This window comes from Alosa sapidissima, chromosome 18, assembly GCF_018492685.1.
Source record: "Alosa sapidissima isolate fAloSap1 chromosome 18, fAloSap1.pri, whole genome shotgun sequence".
Lineage (NCBI taxonomy): Eukaryota > Metazoa > Chordata > Actinopteri > Clupeiformes > Clupeidae > Alosa > Alosa sapidissima.
In genome coordinates, this window is record NC_055974.1 from 1256239 (window position 1) to 1277500 (window position 21262).

The 21262-nt window shown below is 43.8% G+C and overlaps 1 protein-coding gene and 1 long non-coding RNA gene across 3 annotated transcripts; one reads left to right on the forward strand and one right to left on the reverse strand.

Moving 5' to 3' along the window:
* Nucleotides 1–1056: 1056 nt before the first annotated feature.
* On the forward strand, nt 1057–1979 carry LOC121690377. The gene is made up of 3 exons (XR_006025055.1): nt 1057–1308; nt 1585–1756; nt 1890–1979. It is a non-coding gene; the product is annotated as an uncharacterized LOC121690377 (long non-coding RNA).
* A 1534-nt stretch (nt 1980–3513) lies between these two features.
* Nucleotides 3514–16936, reverse strand: aimp1b (aminoacyl tRNA synthetase complex interacting multifunctional protein 1b). 2 transcript variants are annotated; one of them, XM_042070127.1, is made up of 7 exons: nt 16803–16936; nt 15102–15213; nt 14048–14161; nt 10765–10932; nt 9486–9676; nt 9072–9240; nt 3514–3812 (listed from the first exon to the last, which is right to left on the reverse strand). In XM_042070127.1, exons 2-7 carry the CDS (start codon nt 15205–15207, stop codon nt 3652–3654), a joined length of 909 nt encoding a protein of 302 aa, XP_041926061.1. In that variant the 5' UTR covers nt 15208–15213; nt 16803–16936; the 3' UTR covers nt 3514–3651. The 2 variants fall into 2 exon arrangements, with proteins under 2 accessions (XP_041926061.1, XP_041926060.1); XM_042070126.1 differs by having other exon boundaries at nt 15102–15216; nt 16803–16895.
* Nucleotides 16937–21262: the final 4326 nt, after the last annotated feature.

Below are 21262 nucleotides of genomic sequence, written 5' to 3' on the forward strand. Positions count from 1 at the left end.
TGTTGTATCTCTTTGTTAATATTATGGCCTGTTCCTTCTCTTTCTCAGGCACATGAAATCCATCTCTCTCTCTCTCTCTCTCTCTCTGTCCCTCACTTTCTTTCCTTATATCACCTGTCGCAATGCTGACATAGCACAAAGAAAAGTAGTCTGGGAAAAGCATCCGATGCACTACTTTCATTTAGTCATCTAAGACCTCAGAAACACCTTTAGGTTAGAAAAGTGGGAGGAGGGGGGGGTGAAAGATGGAAAAAGAGAGAGAGCTAGAGGGAAGAAAAATGTGTGTGTGTGTGGAATACTGGGCTGTGTTATGAGTAGAGAGAGAGAGAAAGTGTGTGTGAATGTGTGTGTGTGTGTGTGTGTGTGTGTGTGTGTGTGTGTGTGTGTGTGTGTGTGTGTGTGCGTGCACGCACAAGCCCCCTCCCAATCAGTTATGATTTACAGAGCATTTAGCCAAAGATCTGACAGGGAGAGAACAGAGATGTATATCAATCCAACATTCCAATTTAGACATATGTGCACATATGCATACAGGCTCTCCCCCCCCTCTCTCTCTCTCACACACACACACACAAAGCCACATATCATTTTCTTAACCATGAATAGGTGAAATATGATAGATGTGCTGCCAGCAGCATACCCAGTTGTGTCCATATAGGAGTTGTGGCATGATTATTTGTTTGAAATGAACATGCAGCTCTGGAAAATTAGACCACTGCACATTTTTCTGATGTCATCCTATGATTGCTGAGTGACATTCAAATGAGTTGACGGTCATATTCAAATTTGCAGTGGTCTCTTAATTTTGAATATGACCGTCAACTCATTCACAGGAAGATCAAGCTGCGTGATCAAGTGTTTGTACGTACGTAGATGCGTGCATGTGTGCGTGTTTGCACATAGTTTGTGTGCCTGCGTCCGTGCGTGTGTGTGTGTGTGTGTGTGTCAGAGAGAGAAAGCGGGAGAGAGGGTGTGTGTTTATCTTCGGATTCTCCATATAAGAAGCCACCCCCCTGGAGAAGAAGACCGCACAGGTATACCGGAGAATGGAAATAATGAATCCGTTTAAATTTTAATGGTCAAAAGAAATCTTCCAAACGCAAGAACCAAGATCGTTTAAGTTGGAGATTCCGTTGCCCTTCTCATCCACATAAAATAATGTACAGGTGCGCGTGGCTTTTGTCTGTGATGCTGGCGGCTTTAAGCACCGGCGACATCGCTGATTTCGCGCGCACGGAAACGCCGGTAACGCCAGAGAAGCAATCAAAACACACACGAGTCCAGACTCCGCGAATCAACCGAGAACAGGTAGATGTTATTTGGAAAATAGCTACATGGATTGATCTGTGCTATATCACAATTCGCAACTCTCTTGTTCCGTTGTTTTAGCCTACTTAGGCTATGTAATGGACAGTTCACTATTGGGCACTTTTATTTGAACTTAATAATTACATATATCTAATGCATTTTGTCGTTGCGAAAAGTATTATAATGGTATTTATTGTATGTGTGCATAGGCTAAGCTATTTGTATCACTCAGCGTGTTGTGAATATTGTGGGTATGTGTGTGCGTGTGTGAGACAGGTGCTCTGTGGCAGTGATAAGGATTGTCCCAACAGAAGTTTCTGCCCAACACATGACTTCAGGCATGACAACAGTCTCGGCCCCTCTCGCTCTAGCTGCGCGCCCTGCAAGAGGAGAGGGAGACGTTGTCATAGAGATCAAATGTGCTGTCTCGGCAACCAGTGTCGCAATTGTAAGTGGAGTGTCGCAATTGTAAGTGGATGGCATTGTGTGCGTGCTTGTTTGTATTGATGACTGTGACTAGGCCTACATGTACACGTGTAATTTATGTATCTATCTATCTATCTATCTATCTATCTATCTAGATGTCTGCCATCCAGTCGTCCACAGGCATAGCGTCTTGTACTCCCGTCTGCCATATGCACGCAGTGTCACTCTCTCAGTGAAAAAGAAAAAGTCAAGAACACACAGCAGAACACATGATGTGAAAGGTTAGGTTAATTAAGGTTAATTGTTTTTCCTGTGCCTGTAATCTGGTGACACTTTTAGCAACATTCCATCAACATTACTTCATTTAATTGTTGGGAGTATAACCAAACAACAGGAATCATAGTTAGACAGGATTGGTTGTGACTAAGCATATCCCAGACAGTATAATCTTTAGTTAAACAACGTAATCTACAAAAACACTGAATCATCTCTAAATATAGATAGCAGTTGACAAGCACTTCAGCAGTAAATTTACACATTCCTAATTCACTAACTTGATGGTTATGGTTGATGATTATGCTGATGTTGTTGTTATTGCTTTTAAGGAACTTATTGTTGTTGTTGTCTTTATGGTGTGTGTGTGTGTGTGTGTGTGTGCTGCAGGTGTGTGTCTACGCTCATCAGACTGCAGGCCAGGCGAGTGTTGTGCACGCTGGCTCTGGGTGCGCATGTGTAAGCCGCGCCCGAAGGCTGGGGAGGTGTGTGCGAGCGGTGCGCGGAGGAAAGAGACACTTCGGCTGGACCTGTATCAGCGCTGCCCCTGTGACACGGGGCTCACCTGCGCTGCCAGCACACACGCACACACAGACGCCCGCACACACACACATGCTCAGCTGCGCACACAAACCCGGCCCCATAACCGTGTTCACAGACTACATACATGCCAGATTGCAAAGTTCAGCTAACATAGAAACCACACACACACACACACACACACACACACACACACACACACCACAGAGAAACACAGAAACACAAAAACAAACAGACTCAGACACACACACACACACGCACGTACGCGTACATACGCACACATGCACGCACACACACACATCAAATGTGGGAGGTAGATAAGGAAGAAATAAATATGTTTGTCTCTTTGGAATATAGTGAGATATACAATAGTGATAGCCAACGCAGAGAAAGTGGATATGATTGTGTGTGTGTGTGTGTGTGTGTGTGTGTGTCCTGTCATAATCAGCTATGATATAGAGTGCACTTAGAGTGCCAACAATCTGACTGTAGGAGAATAAAGATGTTTAACGGGCCAACATTCCAAATTAGACACACAGGCACGTGTGCCAGACCAAAATACCCCCCCACACACACACTCACTAGCATATTAGCATGGGCACACACGCACACATACACACACACTAGCATATTTGCATGGGCACACACACACACACACACACACACACACACACCGGCATACTCGCATGGAAAGACACACATGCTCACATGGGCACACATAACCAGGTTACATGTTTAGACTTAAACTCATACCTTTGCATGAATGATCTGCATGAATATAGTGTATGTATCTGCAAAAAATAAACTCATTATTTATGATATGAGACCATTAGTGTTTGCTATTGTGTGTGGTAATGTGTGTGTGTATGTTTGTCTGAGTTTGTGCTCCTGCAAGTTAGCTGTGTGTGCTTCTGTTTGTTCACATATCCCTATGGATGTGCATGAAGAAAATGAATCAACAGATGATTTTTTAAAAAAGAGACAAAACTTTATTGGCTTGTTGGCAGAAAGTGCCACGCCCGTGGTGATGGTCTCCACAATGCTATTGGATGATGATGATGGTCTCCACAATGCTATTGGATGATGATGATGGTCTCCACAATGCTATTGGATGGATCCGTTGCAGATACTGGGAGCGCGGCACAAGCCCTTCCCCTTCACCTCAAAGGCCACTCCCCTGTAGCAGGCCACACCCCTCGCATCCGTGCACAGATCTGGCTGCAGACGGCCAAAGACACGGGGGCTCAGTTCACGATCCGGTTCACCTGGATGTTTCCATGGATTATTTAAAAAGGGTATGAATCATTTTGAACACCCCATTTTTATAAAAATGTTTTAAAAAAGATGAAAACGCTTCTTTTTCTGATTCCATGTTTTTACCACATTGTCTTACAACCTTTTGGCATGTAGCAGTGTTGCTATTTTGCCAAGGGTGTCTATGTAAGTGAATATGTTAACTAGTTCACAGGGTTCTATACCTACTGATGCACATATACATACATACATACATAGACAAATCGTTACATCTAGGAAAAGTCTTGCTATATTACCATGGGCGTCTGTGTATGTGGGTTCATTTGTGTTCATGTGTTTATATCCATACTGAATAGACTATCTTCTCTAACAGTATACCCCTAGTAGATCCCTCTTGTACCAACACTTTTGCTATGCCCCCTGGTGGCCACATAAGGTAATCGAAAGCTTACAACCCCACAACAAATCAGCACAGGATCAGCAGGTAGTCTTTATATGTATGTGTGTGTGAGTGTGTGTCAATATGCAGGGATGGGCAGTATTTCTGATACATGTATTATAAAATATAAAATATTATTTTGTAATTTGTATTTGATTGAGATGATGGAAATGCCTATTTTGTATCAAAATACTTCAGTGTTTTGTATTTTTCTATGTAAAATACTTTCTGAGACATAGTATGACGACACCATACACTGTAAAAAATGAAAAGTCAGGGCTGTCCAATTTATCAAACCATATTATGTTACAATGACATAAAACAGTGTAGTTGGGGGCCTAGCAGCGAAGGCACCCATTGAGTTACTAGCTTTTCCTATTATTATACTTCTGACATTGAAGTCTATGGCAGCCCATAGAACGCCTGGCTAAAAAGTGCTGAAATTTGGCAGAAAGTTTCGGGACACTCCACTGACCACTCACGCTAATTTACGGATCTCTAAACCCACCAACGGGTCAAAATTTGGTCGAAAATTTAACCGCTGGGTAGAAAGTTATGAAATTCGGCGCACTGATTCAGGACCGTCCCATGATCACTCTCACCAATTTACAGAACTCTATGCCCAACACTCTAGCGCCACCAATGGGTCAAAACTGGATTGCATTCACGCATGTGACCATTGAACGGTGCATCCGATTTTCACAAATCAGGCACTGTTGGAATCCCTGGACCGACCTGAGTTCAATGACTCCTATTACATCACTTTCCGCCATATTGGATTTAGTCCAAACTCTACGAAAAGTTTCAGCATTCACAAATTTCATCCGATTTTCACGGAACTTGGCGGAGATGATCTTCTGCCTGAGCCGCACAAACGATACTTGTCAGATTTTTCAATTTCATTTTTGTTTGCCCGTGACAGCCATTCAAATATGGTGATGAACCCGCCAAACAGGAAGTGGACTAACATCTCTGTGACGCTTTGAGTTAACATAACAAAACTCGATACCATTAGTCAGGACACTGTCCCAATCACTCACAGCAATTTTTATGCATATACATTGAACACTCTAGCGCCACCACCAGTTCAATGCTGGACATGCGTTCATGCGCGTGATCCTTGACTCTTTTGTCTGATTTTCACAATTGAGGTAGTGTCTGAATCCTTGGACCATACAGAGTTCATCGACCCCTATCCTATCACTTTCCGCCATATTGGACCTCCGCCATATTGGATTTAGTCCAAACTCTACGAAAAGTTTCAGCGGTTACAAATTTCATCCGATTTTCACAGAACTCGTCGGAGATGATCTTCAGACTGAGCCGCACAAACGATACTTGTCAGATTTTTTCATTTCATTTTTGTTTGCCCGTGACAGCCAATCAAATATGGCAATGAAGCCACCAAACAGAAAGTGGGCTAACATCTCGGCTATGCTTTAATGTATGAAGTCCAAACTTGGTACAAGGACTTGGTATCTGATTGTGAGGACGCACTAGGAAATTGGCATCATGTGGCCTCTATAGGGGGCGCTATAATACAGGAAGTGAGCTTGTATCTCAGCAACGCTTTGGTGTACAAAGTCCAAACTTGGTATAAGGACCTGTTACTTGATTATGATGACACACTAGGAAATTGGAATCATTTGGCCTCTATAGGGGGCGCTGTAATACAGGAAGTGGGCTCATATCTCAGCAACGCTTCATTGTATGAAGTCCAAACTTGATATACGGACATATTAGCTGATTGTGAGGACATGCAAGGAAAGTGGTCTCATTTGGGCTCTAGGGGTGCTGTAATAAAGAAAGTGAGCTCACATCTCAGCAACACTTTGGTGTATGAAGTCCAAACTTGGTAGAGGGACATGGTAGCTGATTGTGAGAACGCACAAGGACATTGGTGTAATTTGGCCTCTTGCTGTGAGTGCTTGCTCATGCCATGGCAACGCCATTGCTGCTCTAGCGCACTGCTAGGCCCCCGCATTGCTGCTTGCAGCTATATTTTTGAATGAAATACAACCTTATTGTTTTCAAATAGGCAAAAGAGGGTTTGTCACAGTTACTAAACCACAAAACATGAAATTAAGCAAAACCATGTTTTACTTTCAAACACAATGTTATTACGTTGAACTGACCTATTTTGTCACAGCAATGCATTTATCCAACAGAATCATGTAAGATTAATGTGAAGTACTGAACTAGTAAGGCAAATGAACACATGGGATGTCGTGGTGTCATAAATTCATTGTGTTCCCATGACCCTAAAAAGAACACTGAGATAATCACACAGCTAACAGTGTTGGCAACAGTTTTCACACAAGTTTTCTTAAAGAAGGTTATGTTTAGAAACCAGTAGAATTTGGAGCTGAGTTGTATCTCATTACCGAAGATCATGAAAGTCAATTAAGATATCATTACGAGTCATTAATGAAAAGTTCTTTGAACATGAGTTACTTTAAACCTAACTTTTATCTGGGTAATAGTCTACTTGCCAACAAGGTGAACCTGGTGCTCCAAACAAACTTTTAACAAATATGCACTCTGTGTAGGCCTACATGGCAACTACATGTAGATCGAGGCCCCATCAGATGAAAAGACCAAGCCTGAGAGGCTGAAGGGCTTCCTTGGTTGGTCCGCAAGATGCAAAATTAAGACCTTGCTGGACGCAAGGGCCAGAACCATAATGTAGAGGTCAACCTGCAAGATGCTGAGCCAACTAAGGGAGACATGAATTCAGACAGGACATTAGTCAGGAAAGTCAGGTTAGGGCGGAGAACTACCCCCAACCCATCGGGCATAAACCTGCAAATGCCAGTAAATGTCCATTTCTCAAAAACTATTAAATGTCCATGCCTCAGAAACCAGTAAATGTCCATGCCTCAAAAACCAGTAAATGTCCATGCTTCAAAAACTATTAAATGTCCATGCCTCAGAAACCAGTAAATGTCCATGCCTCTAGCTGGGACTCCAGGAACAGCAGGATGTACTAGCCAAGCAGGAGTCCACCCGTGCGAGCCTCACACCAAATCATAAACAGCCGCCATAGGTAAGAGTAAACTGCCCTTGTAGATGTTGTACAGGCCTACTGTATTGTCTGCACCACAGGCTCTGGCAAACCTACTGTAAGGCAAAGAGCCTGCCCCTTACAGGAGCCAGGTCACCACCCTGAGCTGTACCGGTAAGGGCTGGAACAGGATCCTGCTGGCCTAAGACAACGGGTCTTTCAGAAGAGGGAGCTCTCACAGCAGACCGTCCAACAGGGTGGTATTGCTGAAATCCAGAGTCAGCCTCATCTGCTCCACATGCACCCTGCATGGGACAGGCTGGAGGAGAGTAAAGTCCTGAGGATGACATGCTGACCCCTCGGCCTCAGGAAGAAGCGACGAAAGCCGAGCAGAGCAGCCCTCAACTCCAGGACGTTGATGTGCTGGGACACCCAGACACCAGATCAGACTCTCTGTGAAGCCTCCGAGTAACCACCACCTTGGTATGGGGTTGAGGGCGCAAGCTCAGCAGACACCTATATAGGCCGTATGTGCATGAGGGCAAGGGGTACCTCCTGGACCATAGCCGCCATTAGGCCCATGAAGCAAAGGCAGAGCCTCCAATCGACCCAAGACTGCAGCCCAAAGTGGCTGTTGTGAGACAAGTAGATTTTCACTCAAAAGAACTACTTATACAGTATATATTCTATCAGTGCAGACTACTCTGAGAGATGTGAAATATGAACACCATAATCATGGTTATGTGCTTTTTATCTTTTTGATCAACATGGATTGAGACAATAATCCTTATAAAAACCTTTATTTCATCCTCCTTTATGTAACGCTAGCCAGCTGGTGCAGTGGCTGTTCATGTGGCAAATCTCCTTCCTGATGCCCAAAGACATGTGCTGGTGAAATTAGCACCCTAGGGGTTTATCTCACTTGCTAGCATACTCCTATCCCATTCTGTGTTGCTGTGAGTTGCTGGTTTGAGTCCAGGTGAATGGAGGGCTGAGCCTCACAGTTCTATGGAGGTTACATTAACATCCAGCCGTTATTCCACCTGCAGAGCTAACCAGCAGCAATGACACAGGTCCATGACAGTATTTTGCAGCAAAAAGCACAAGCAGACCTAAAACAAAACTGACCAAATGTTGTGTCTCAATATTCACACCAATGACTATAAGCCGGCTCTGTGATGGGAATGTGGAAATTGAACGTTCTAAATAAAATCTGGGTTCATTCAGAGCCTTATAGATATATAGATAGATACAGTCATATAGGCGATAATGCTAATTCATGCTAATGATGACAATAATGCAAATTGCCCAACATAAGTAAGTTAGCATCCGGCAGTTTCTATATGCTGGGGACCCATACTATATACATTTCAACTTTCCGGGTCCACAATGGGGCTCTATGGGCTGGCAAATAGACTATAAGGTTACATTGGGATGTCAGTAATAATCAGCCTATTTGATTATGGAATGCCTTGTCAGGTAGAAAAAGTATGTTGCTGTCAGACATTGTCTACTTAATCAACTCACAAAGTGTACTGATAGATTTCATACTCCGTTGAAAAAAAGTATTTTTTGTACTTTCAAAATACAAAATACAGTAGAGTATTTAGTATTATATTTCCAAATACATTTTGATGTTTTTTTGCCCATCCCTGTCAATATGTACCTTACTTGTGTCATATATGTACAAGTGTACTATTTATATATGTGTGTGTGTGTGTGTGTGTGTATATGTGTGTGTGTGTGTGTGTGTGTGTGTGTGTGTGTGTGTGTGTGTGTGTGTGTGTGTGTGTGTGTGTGTGTGTGTGTGTGTGTGAGGTGTTTTACCTGGGTAGTTGTTGAAGGTGACTCTGTCTCCCGGCAGGGCGGAGCTAGGAGGGCTCAGCATCTCCAGGTGAGCGTAGTCAGCGACACAGAGAACATGCACCTTGGACAGCACACCCTTCATACGCACGGCACGGCCATTACACACACACACACACAGCCTCTCACTCATCTAACACACACACTCACACGCACACACACACACACACACACACACACACACACACGCACACACACACGCACACACACACACACACACACACACACACACACACACACACACACACACAAATAGATATACAGACACATCATAGATCAAATACTTGGATGTGGTGTAACACCATGGAACATATGCTATCATTACAGACAAGTATGTGTGTGTGTGTGTGTGTGTGTGTGTGTGTGTTACAGTAATACCTGTTCTGTGGGAGCGCTTGTGAGAAATCCGCTGACTGCTGTCCTGGGCTGTCCCTCTCCAAAATCCACTTCCTGTACACACAAAGATTCTTCCTCTGGGTGTTGCCGTGCCGACACGATGCGTCCGACTCGCAGGTCCAGCTGCCAGATCCCAAGCTCTGAGTCCTGCGCCCCCGATTTCCTACCGGTCCCTGTCAGACACACACACACACACACACACACACACACACACACACACACACACACACACACAGACACACACACACACAGACACACACACACACACACAGAGACACACATACACACACACGAACACACACACACACATACACACACATACACACACACACACACACACACACACACACACAGACACACAGACACACACACAAATAAATGTGTCTGAATGTGGACTGCAATGGAATATTGACATGGGCAAAAGCCATCTAACATCTGCTCACACGGTACATCATAACTTTTCCACTGAGAGAATCTCTGAATGTAAAAACAGAACAATGATTAGCATATGATCTCTAGATTAAACTGTGTGCATGCTGATTCCCCTCAGCATTAGATATTTTTGTTCAACTGCATGGAGAGACGCACTGATATACTGTAGGTATATTACAATGACATGAATAAAGCTATAAAACAAGTATCTCTCTCTCTCCCTCTCTCTCCCTCTCTCCCTCTCTCTCTCTCTCTCTCACACACACACACACAAACACACACACAACGGGGAGATGACCAGAACAATAATTTATATCTCTGGATCGAGGCCACAAGACCCAAGAATCAATTTGGAGTCATGAATCACAATTTTATACATGATAAAAAACTCAAAACTCAAGAGTTTCTGGGAATGCAGGAAATGAGACATTGCTTCCTCTGGAGGACGAAGAAACAACCAGCGCAGTGAACTGCATTGAAATATCTGTGCAAAGCAATGGTCATGATTCAACACATCTTTTCTTTATTCGGTAAAACCCTAACACAATCTATAAATATACACATATTTTGTGTGTGTGTGTGTGTGTGTGTGTGTGTGTGTGTGTGTGTGTGTGTGTGTGTGTGTGTGTGTGTGTGTAATTAGTAGAATCAGTTTGCAGCAGGAGCGTGCAGTGTTTCCTGCCTCTGTGGTGACGGCCGCTTGTTACATCTGCAGCCAATCCGGTGAGTCCATTCCAGGAAGCCAGTGGACAATGGGTGACAGGACCACAGCCAGATTGTGTGTGTGTGTGTGTGTGTGTGTGTGTGTGTGTGTGTGTGTGTGTGTTACCTTTCCTCCTCCTTCCCTCGCTCTCTCCCTGAGGTTTGTTCTTGCGTGGGGGAGCTTTAGCAGCCGGCGTGGCAGATGGTGATGGTGACCGTGGCGCTGTGGCGCCCCCTGCAGGCTCTGGGTTGGCAGGACTGGCAGCCTGGGCCTCAGATAACGCCTTCAGCTTAGCTACAACATGACATCACAGGCCACTCTCAGAGCAAAGAACCTACATAACACTGGAGAACAGCACATAACTAAGACCTAAGCAAGCGCCATGAGACATGCAGATAGATAGATATATGGATAGATAGATAGATAGATAGATAGATACTTTATTGATCCCCAAGGGGAAATTCAAGTGTGTAATGTAAATGTTGTAATGTTTTGCCCCTCTATGAGTACAATTAAATTGAAATTGAAATTGAAACCTAAATACATCAAAAGAATAGTGTGTAATACAGTCCATATCATTGCCTTAGAAAGTACTTACACACCAAACATGCACTTCCCCTCTTCTACCTCCTTCTATGACTATCTAGTATAGTATATATACTCTTTTGGTCCCGTGAGGGAAATTTGAAATATTTTGGGGGCTTTTTTATTCCTTTACTGTGATAGGATAGTTGAGAATGGGAGAGAGAGTCGGGTTGGGATCCGGAAAGGACCATGGGGCAGGAATTGAACCCAGGTCGCCGGCGTACAGTGCAGGTGCGCCATGGCTGGGGCCCCGTGAGGGAAATTTGGTCTCTGCATTTATCCCAATCTGTGAATTAGTGAAACACACTCAGCACACAGTGAACACACAGTGAGGTGAAGCACACACTAATCCCGGCGCAGTGAGCTGCCTGCTACAGAGCAGTGAGGGGTTAGGTGCCTTGCTCAAGGACACTTCAGCCGGGGTCGGGGTTCGAACCGGCAACCCTCCGGTTACAAGTCCGAAGCGCTAACCAATAGGCCACGGCTGCCTCACTATCTCCTTCAAACTACACTTGGCCTAGTACCTAATCTTCTGCACACTCGTCCTCTGCTCATAGTATTTATTCTTGTAGTATTAATTGCTCTTTAAAAAAAGAGCTACAGCTGTAAATTGTTTGTAGATGAAGTTGTAAATGTCAACAGTGTGGCTGTTATTAGAGTTTTATTAGAGAACAAGCCATGTGGTGTCAGTAAAGAGAACAACACATCCGTGACGGCTATTTAAACAGCCTTCAAATAAACAGACCATCTCTCACTATGTCTGTCACACCCGGACGCCCCACCACCACTACCCAACTCATCCACCCATCTCATCTCTAGCATCCAGAGTGTGGAGAAGTGGGGAAGGTGGCTTTAAAAGCCCTGCACTCCTCTCCTCTATTCTGTCATTGGAAGAGTCCATCTATACCCCCCCCCCCTTACTCACACACATACACTCCCCACTCCCCCATTTCCAGGGCATGAGTACCACAGTGAAGACTATTCAAATAGGCCATGCTCTCTTCTCCAGTTTTCATCTCTCCTCTTTTCTCCTCTCCTCTCTTCTCTCAATGGACTAATCCATCTTTCTTCTCCTCTCCTCTCTTCTCTCAATGGACTAGTCCATCTTACTTCTCCTCTCCTCTCTTCTCTCAATGGACTAGTCCATCTTACTTCTCCTCTCCTCTCTTCTCTCAATGGACTAGTCCATCTTACTTCTCCCACACCCCTCATCCATCCTCCCCCTCCAGCGTCCCGTGTCATGGTAAGAGGAGGTGAAGATTACTTTCTAAAGCCATGTTCTCCTCTCCTCTCTTTTCTCCACCTGTCCTCTTCTCTCCTCTCTTCTCCTCCTTAACTCCTCTCCTCTCTCACCAATCCAGTTATCTCCACTCCTCTCTATCTCTCTTCCCCATCTCCAGCAGCTGATGAAAGCCAGCTCTGGGCCACAGCTGGGCCAAGTGTGGGCTGATCTGGGCCAAAGAGAGACTCTGCTGACACAGACCTGACCTGTCCAATCTTATCTTATATGGAGCCTCCCAGCATGGAGCCCCACTGTACCAGCCAGGCCCACGTAAAAACAACATTATTGAGGGGTAAATAGCACAAGATATTTTGAATACACAAAACTGACTTTTTTTATGGTCAAGTCAATATTAGTGTACGTCAGAGCTCTTATTATTATTCCAGTGCCCTGCGGTATGTGGAAAAAGGATAAAATATTAGTTTTATTTTTTGCCATATTTTAGATGGGAGGAGACACAAAGTACAGTGTCTCCTACACCACACATGTATTCTCTCCGCTCCAACTCCCCCACAACCCCCTAACACCTATTCCTTTCCTGGCGTGGGCTTACAATACAGTGCGTAACAGACCCACACACTAGACTTTCCTGGCAGAGCCAACGACTCCAAACGAAGGGTTCCCAAAGCTCCAGCTGCACAAAGATGACATGGGCCAATAGCTGTGGAATTAAAGCAAACAGCCCAGCCATGTGATGTGACCCCTGCTTGTCCCCTAGTGTCTCATCACAACAAGCCTGACCAGGGACAGTGCAGCCACGACTGAACTGCAAACATATGGTTGAGAGCCACTGAAATTGATTGTGTGTGTGTGTGTGTGTGTGTGTGTGTGTGTGTGTGTGTGTGTGTGTGTGTGTGTGTGTGTGTGTGTGTGTGTGTGCGCGCGCACGCATAATCCCCCAGTGTCTTGCTCTCTGTTGTAAAAACACATCCCCGATCGGAAGAAGGCCCATTCTCCACACACACACACACACACACACACACACACACACACACACATATACACTCTTAAATCTTTAGGATGACCTGGATGTGAACCAGCCCCCCCATACCACCCTGAATCCCAGGAAAATGTCCCTTTCCAGGCAATAACACAGACAATTAAGCGCCGAGCTGGTGGGTACAGAGGGCAGAGTTTGATGTCCTGAGGGCCCCTCCAAAGACATAAAGACATATCTGTGGGGCCGCATGCTTCAGGGGCCTGGAGTAACATGGGTCAGTGTGATTCCCCTGTGTGAGTTTTGTTATGTGTGAGTGATGGGTTTGTGAGTTTTTGTGTAGGTATGTGTGTGAAAGTGTCATGTTTGAGAGTGACGTGTGTGTGTGTGTGTGTGTGTGTGTGTGTGTGTGTGTGTGTGTGTGTGTATGTGTGTGTGTGTGTGTGTGTGTGTGTGTGCGCGCAAGTATGCCTCTCTGTGTTTTGGGGAGTGTGTAAGTGTGTGTGTGTGTGTGTGTGTGTGTGTGTGTGTGTGTGTGTGTGTGTGTGTGAGTGTGTGTGTGTGTGTGTGTGTGTGTGTGTGTGTGTGTGTGTGTTTGTGCAGACCTGCTTTTCTTCTCTGGTTTTCCTGAAGTTGTTTCTTCAGCTGCTCAATCTCCCCTTTCAGTTTGCCATTCTCCACCAGCAGCTTCTTCTCCTCTCGCACCGACTTCTGCAGCACTGCAACACAGCGGGACCAGTCAGTATGTGTGTGTGTGTGTGAGAGTGTGTGTGTGTGTGTGTGAGCGAGAGAGAGAGACAGTCAGACAGACATAGAGGGCCAGATGTACGTACATTTGCGAACGTAACGTTATCAGCGCCATGGACAAACTGCAGATTGCGAACGCTGTCAGACCCAAGTTTACGTTGTATTTATCAAACTTTCAATCCATAGTGTAAGCTGCGCCTCTCTCTGCCTTTCTCCACCCATTACTGCAATTTACGAACATCTACAACTGAACGGCAGAGCCTACATACAAGCACAGTTGAATGAATAACTGATGACAACATTAAAAAGAATCAAACGTTTAGCGATCATGAAATAATACCATACATGATAAGATGTCAACAAGCAGGGAGATAATGTAAAGATCAGTAGTTCTACTCAAACTACTTGTGCACGTAGGCTATGGAAGATTGGTCAAATCTAGCAAGTAGGAAAGTCTAAGTGAATGACGTGAAAGTGAAAGTAGACATTCGAATGTTAAGGTTGCTTTTGATAGTACAAATAGACTACTTACAGAACTGGTGCTCTAAATAGCGACTCTGTTGTCTTTGAAAGGTTCTCTTATCGATGCATTGAACAGCAATTTGGATTAACACCTGCTTTTACAAGGCGGAAGTATTTAGGCGCAGAATAGATGTGCACTTTCAGGAGCAGTCTTTGTACATACCGCGGAATACATAACTAGGCACTCTTTACTCTTCCCCTCCCATCTTTTTACGCTTTTGCGAACAAATACGCCTGAAGTGGGCACAAAAACGTTAGTACATCTGGCCCAGTGTGTAAATGTGTAGTTCTGTGAATGTGTGTGTGTGTGTGTGTGTGTGTGTGTTTATTGTCTATATGATCTCATTAGTGGGGCTTTAAGGCCCTGCTCTTCTTCCTGGGTGTTCTTACTAGCTTTCTCTCCCAGCAGCATCATCTTCTGCCTGAAGAACTCCATCATCTGCTCCTGCTCTTTCAGCGCCGCTTCATCACGTGGAGGCAGACCTGGTGCAGACATCACTAACTGCTGGACACACACACACACACACACACACACACACACACACACACACACACACACACACACACACACACATACACACATAAAGGAGGAGCACACAAATACACACACATATACAGTGCTGTGCATAAGTGAATACACCCGCCAGCCAGTGACTACGGCAGCACGAGGAGGAAGAGAGTTGTGGGCGGCCAGGAGACCACGCCGGTGAGATAGCACACAACCAGACTGGACTGAGCAGGAATGCATTTGTTACTGTATGTGTGTGCATATACACATACAGTTACAGTAGGCTCATACGCTTGAACCCATGCTAAAGTTGACTAAAAAGAGGAATAAAAAAGCATCTTTTGAAAATTGAGGGAAAATCCAACCTTTAAGCATACCAATTTTCTTTGTGAACGAATAATGTATCGTAAATAAATAAACGTTCTTCCTTAAAATACAAGGGGCATAAGTAAACACACCCCATGTATGTCATAGGGGTGTGCTTATAATGCCCCCTGTATTCACTTCCCATAGAGGCAGGCAGATTGTTTTGATTTTTAAAGGCCAGTTATTTTATGGATCCAGGATACTATGCATCCTGATACAGTTCCCTTGGCCTTTGGAATTAAAATAATTAAAATAGCCCCACATCATACCCTTCACCATACCTAGAGATTGGCATGGGGTACTTTCCATAAGATCATTTCTCAATGCAAATCAAACCAGCTATTAGGCTAACTGAAATAAAACCATGCCAATCTCTAGGTGTGGTGAGGGGTGGGGCTATTTTAATTCCAAAGGCCAAGGGAACTTTATCAGGATGCATAGTATCCTGGATCCACATTTTCCAAAATAATATATTTTATTCCTCTCTTTAGTCAACTTTAGCATTGGTGTCTTAAATTATGCACATTACTGTACATGTCTCTCGCAAACAATACTACATACAACCATTATTGATTAAATAAACAGACACACACACACACAAACACACACACACACACACACACACAAACACACAATCACAATCACACACACACAGTCCCAGTCAAATGGACATGCGGCAGCAGCTGTCAAACACAATCCAATGGCTATAAATATACACACACTCACACATAGTCCCGCACGTGTCTCACAACGCCACTCACATGTTGAATCAACACTATTTGATCTCTCCCAAATTGCTCAATCTCACACAAATACAATATTAGATCTATATGTATATCCACACACAACCACATATCTGTATCTGTAACCAAACCAGTACACTGCAAAATTATACTGGCGAGAATTAAATATGATATGAAATCAACTTACTATATCATTCTATATGAGCACACAAATATATACACACAACTGATTAAAGATTTTGGCCTTACATACATACAGTGGCAATACATCCAGATAGGTGTGTATGTAAACAATGCCATGTGTGTTATATTCAGAGATATCATTTTGCATGTCTAATATGAGTAAACATTTCTTCAAAATAGCCTGTAGGAGTTTTATAGGGAGATTATGTCTCTGAGAGCAAAGTGTGTGTGTGTGTGTGTGTGTGTGTGTGTGTGTGTGTGTGTGTGCGCGCATGTGTCTGTCTGTTTCACCTGTATGAGGAGAGCCCAGGCAAGAGAAGGGTCCGGTGCGTAAGAAAGGAGCAAAATGAACGACAGCTCCCTCCTCTTCCTCTCTCTCTATGACCCTCCCTCCCTCTCTCTCTCTCTCTTCCTCAAACCCCCTGTCCACCTCTGTGAATACCAACATTCTTAATTTAGAGTGTCGGGACACATGCGGTCAGGATCAGGTTCCCCCCTCAAGAGAAGAGAACCCCCCTCTCTGCCATCTCCACCCCGCCTTCATATCACTCTGGCACTGTCGCTCCTGAAGTGTGTGTGTGTGTGTGTGTGTGTGTGTGTGTGTGTATCTGTGTGTACTTAAGGTGTAAGTTTAATCAAAACATTCCTAATTCCTAATAGGTAATGCAACTAGTTTCTGTGTGTGTGTGTGTGTGTGTGTGCATGAGAATGTATTGGTGAGGGGTGGGGCAAGTATTTCAGTTTCAGTATTTGTGAAAACATGCTCACTGGAAGTAAAAAATGGGAAATGTGTTAAATGTACACTTGTAGACATATCTATCTAGAATATGATCAATCATTGGAATCAGTGTTGTTACTTCACACAATAATATGTTTCATTGTTTGTATCAATAACTGCAAAGATAAAACAGTGGTCCAGGACCTCTGGTCTGGAACTGGTGAGATAACTGCCCCAAAAGAAAATCGAAAACCTCACAAACGCCACCAGCAGGCCAGCTGACACTGATGCTGACATGCTGACTGGTATCTCCAGGTGATATTGATGGGGCTGTTGGGCTGTGCTGGCTTTTCTACAAAGGATTTACTAACATCAAAGATCCGCTTTAACCCTCTCTGCTAACATGGATAGTTATGGTTGTAGAATATTGGATTTACTAACATGGATAGTTCTGGATGTAGAATATTGGATTTACTAACATGGATAGTTCTGGTTGTAGAATATTGGTGTTTTTCTTTTAAATGTATTATCTTGTCTCTTTGCCTAAGCCACAGAAACTTCATCAAGACAGAATGTTGATTGTAAGCCGACAGAACGCCAAATGGTGTACCTAAGTAATTTCTCCCCCTACAACAGACATCTGAATTAAATATACTTAGGAAGGCCATATCACTACCTGCCCCACCTCCAATCTGACCCTAGACATGAATGTATAATCTATATGTATCTAGATGGGTTCATTGTCTTGGTTTCACTTTTGCAACATGCTGTGCAGTGCAAAGGCCCAAAGCTCTGCTGTAACATCCAGAATAAAGGACTATTCTTTTGACAAGCCAGCATCCAGTTTTGACCTGCTCTAGCTTGATTGGATTAACATTAAATTCTAAGTCAAATCAGTGTCTCCATTTGGAATTAAGGAGGCGGTTAATTAATATATTTAATAGCATTCTTCATGGCCTTTGATTATGATTGGCTGATTTGTGTTTGAAGCAATCCTGTGCAGCCATTCACGCTGACTCATATTGCCATACAAATTGATACCAAACCATTACAAAGTTGCAACCGTGTCTGAGTTGAGGTGTCTGTGTTTGCGTGCTACAGTACACTTTGGTAAGGATCCCAATGTGAAGCACTTTGGTGATGGTTAGTAAGATGGTTAGTTCCCAATGTGAAGCACTTTGGGGGTCTTGAAAAGCGCTACATAAATGCAATGTGTGTTGCTTGGCAATCATTCCAATAAAAGAGCTGTATTTCTTGACATAAAAATTATTATTAATGAATAAATTATTATATTTCCGTTGTCGTGTCTTTATTTTATGAAACCTTGCCAGGTATATGTAGTAATCATTAAAGTCCTGTGAGGCCATAAAGGTTCACATACTGTAGGTTCTCTGCTTGGCACCATAGGCCTACCTGACAACGGCCCTTAATTGTTTCAGCTATTCCTGCAGCCTCTTGAGGCTTATTGCTTCATTTGAAGGATGCTCCAACCTGAAACCCAGAACTACAAAGTTCATGTTCTGGATAGCTGGTGAGAACAGCATTTTTACATATCCTTCACAGATCATATTAGGTCAAATGAATTTAAAGCCAATACCAAAACTAGTTACCTCCACGTACCTCCAAAAGCACCAAATTCATTGTGTTGTCTAAAGCTTATTCTATCAAATGCCTCAAATGACAGTTTTATTATAGGCAATTGATTTGCTTTTTGCACAGTAAGCAGCAGAACAATACCAAGAATTACTGTATAAAAGTCATTCACTAGATATTCTGGATAGAGGATTTCAACATGAAGATTTTTTACTGAGATTTTTTGTTAAAGAGTTAAAATTCTATAGAGATGTTCTCAGTTCTCTGACACTGATTTTATATTGGTGGGTTATTTCAGAGTTATAGTTAAAGTTGACTTATATTTAGCAGATGCTTAGCCTATATCCAAAGCAACACACACTCACAGCAGCGGGCTTAAGTTTCTATATTATTATAGGCCTATAGAATATATTTCAGTTGTTATCTTATTTTTCGCCATACATCAAGTTTATGTTAGGGTCAAAATTGCTGCTCCCTGCTTCCTGACACTTAAGGTATCTACAGGTCAGGCCTCTGGCCCCAGGCCTCTGTAAACATGCTGGGTGGTTATTGATGACCAGTTTCAGAATAAACTAACGTTGCTAAACTCACTTAAACATGCTGAGAAGACACACAGGGTCAGCCAGTTCACATTGTGATTCAAAGGCCACCACTAGCGACAGTGACACCAAAGTCTTTATTGACCATATACGCATCTATGGAGAGGAAGAGTAGGTGTGAGTAGGTGTCATATGCCATAAGAACTTTAAACTGAATATGAAAGATGACGACACAGTGATTGAGTGAATATGAAACAAAGCACAGAAAAAATATTTCATGTGACAAAGTGGAAACAGCGTACTTATGTATGGTGGGTGAACGAGTATTACTGACAGTGGATCAGATTTCTACAAAGCTGGTAAAGTGTGATAATGTGTGTGTGTGTTCGTGTGTGTGTGTGTGTGTGTGTGTGTGTGTGTGTGTGTTTTGTGGCCCACACACCAATCACAGATTCTGTTGATGAGTAGAATTGTTGTTTACAATACCATTTCCAAAAAAAGTTGGGATGCTTTTAGAAATGGGGATGTGTGTCAATGTTTATCTTGGGATTGGGATTGTCTGAGTGGACACCTTTCTATTGGCACCCATGGTAATTAAGCTGTAAAACTATAAAACTATTCTGAGCACTTGAGGTGTTGAGGACGGGTTTTCGTGTGTCTTGTGAAGCGCCGATGGGAGCGTTCCTAACGGCCGGATGAGGGGAGGTGAGTGACGGGGTGCTGAGAGGTGCTAAAGCAGAGAGCGGAGGGGCAAGCCCAAGATGGGGACAATAACATGGGAAAGAGAGACGGAGACAGACAGGTCTGAGAGTGACAGGGGTGCCTGAGGGGTCAGGAGGGGGAGGGACGGACAGAGCACAGGTGTGTGACCTTTGCAGAGCTCCCACCCACAAAACACACACACACACACACACACACACACACACACACACACACACACACACACACACACACAAACACACAGATACACACACACACAGATACACACACACACAGATATACACACACACACACACACACACACACACACACACACACACACACACACACACACACACACAGAGATACACACCGGTGCATACACAAAAACAGATTCACACTCACACGCACACACACACACACTCAAACACACACACATACAGATACGTATACAAAGATGTGTGTGCTCATAAACACACTCCATGAACACACTCTAATGTCCTGCAACAACACACAGGGCAAACAAAGCAGGCAGCCCCACAGCAAACAGAGACAGGCCGAGATAGAGAGAGAGAGAGAGACAGAGAGAGAGAGAGAGAGAGAGAGAAAGAGGGAGGGTCATCTTGGGGATTAGTGCTGAGGAGGATCAGGAGTGGTGGGCATGTGGTATGAGGGGCCACGGGCTGCTCTCCAACTCTCAACTCTGGCCCTGAGAGATTCCCCAGTGGTGCAGGGGCTTAAGGCCCGCTCTGCTTTACTGCACCTGAAAGGCCAATGGCACCAGCACAAAGCCCTGGGGGACGGCTGAGAAATGGCTCCCAAGCCTCCTCTGCTCCATGAGCTGCAAAATGCAAGACTGAGCTCATGTGGTGTGGAGTGTGTCCCAAAGTCAAGCCCCTCCCCACCACAACCAGAGTTTCAGTGCTCTTGGAATCCCAGAAGACTTACTAACATAGCTAAATTATTTTATATACATTTTGTACATAAATCATGTATTAGGTATTAGTAGTATTATTACTACTGGCAGTATTGGTAGCATTAGTACTAATGGCATAAGTACTAATAATACTATACTAATAAAGTATGTGCAAAATGTATATAACAATTTTAATTCCTTCCCTTCTGTGCTCACTTTGTTCACCAACATTGAGCAAATGACAGAATTAAATCATTATGGGATCATTCGGATTTCTGGTAATCTG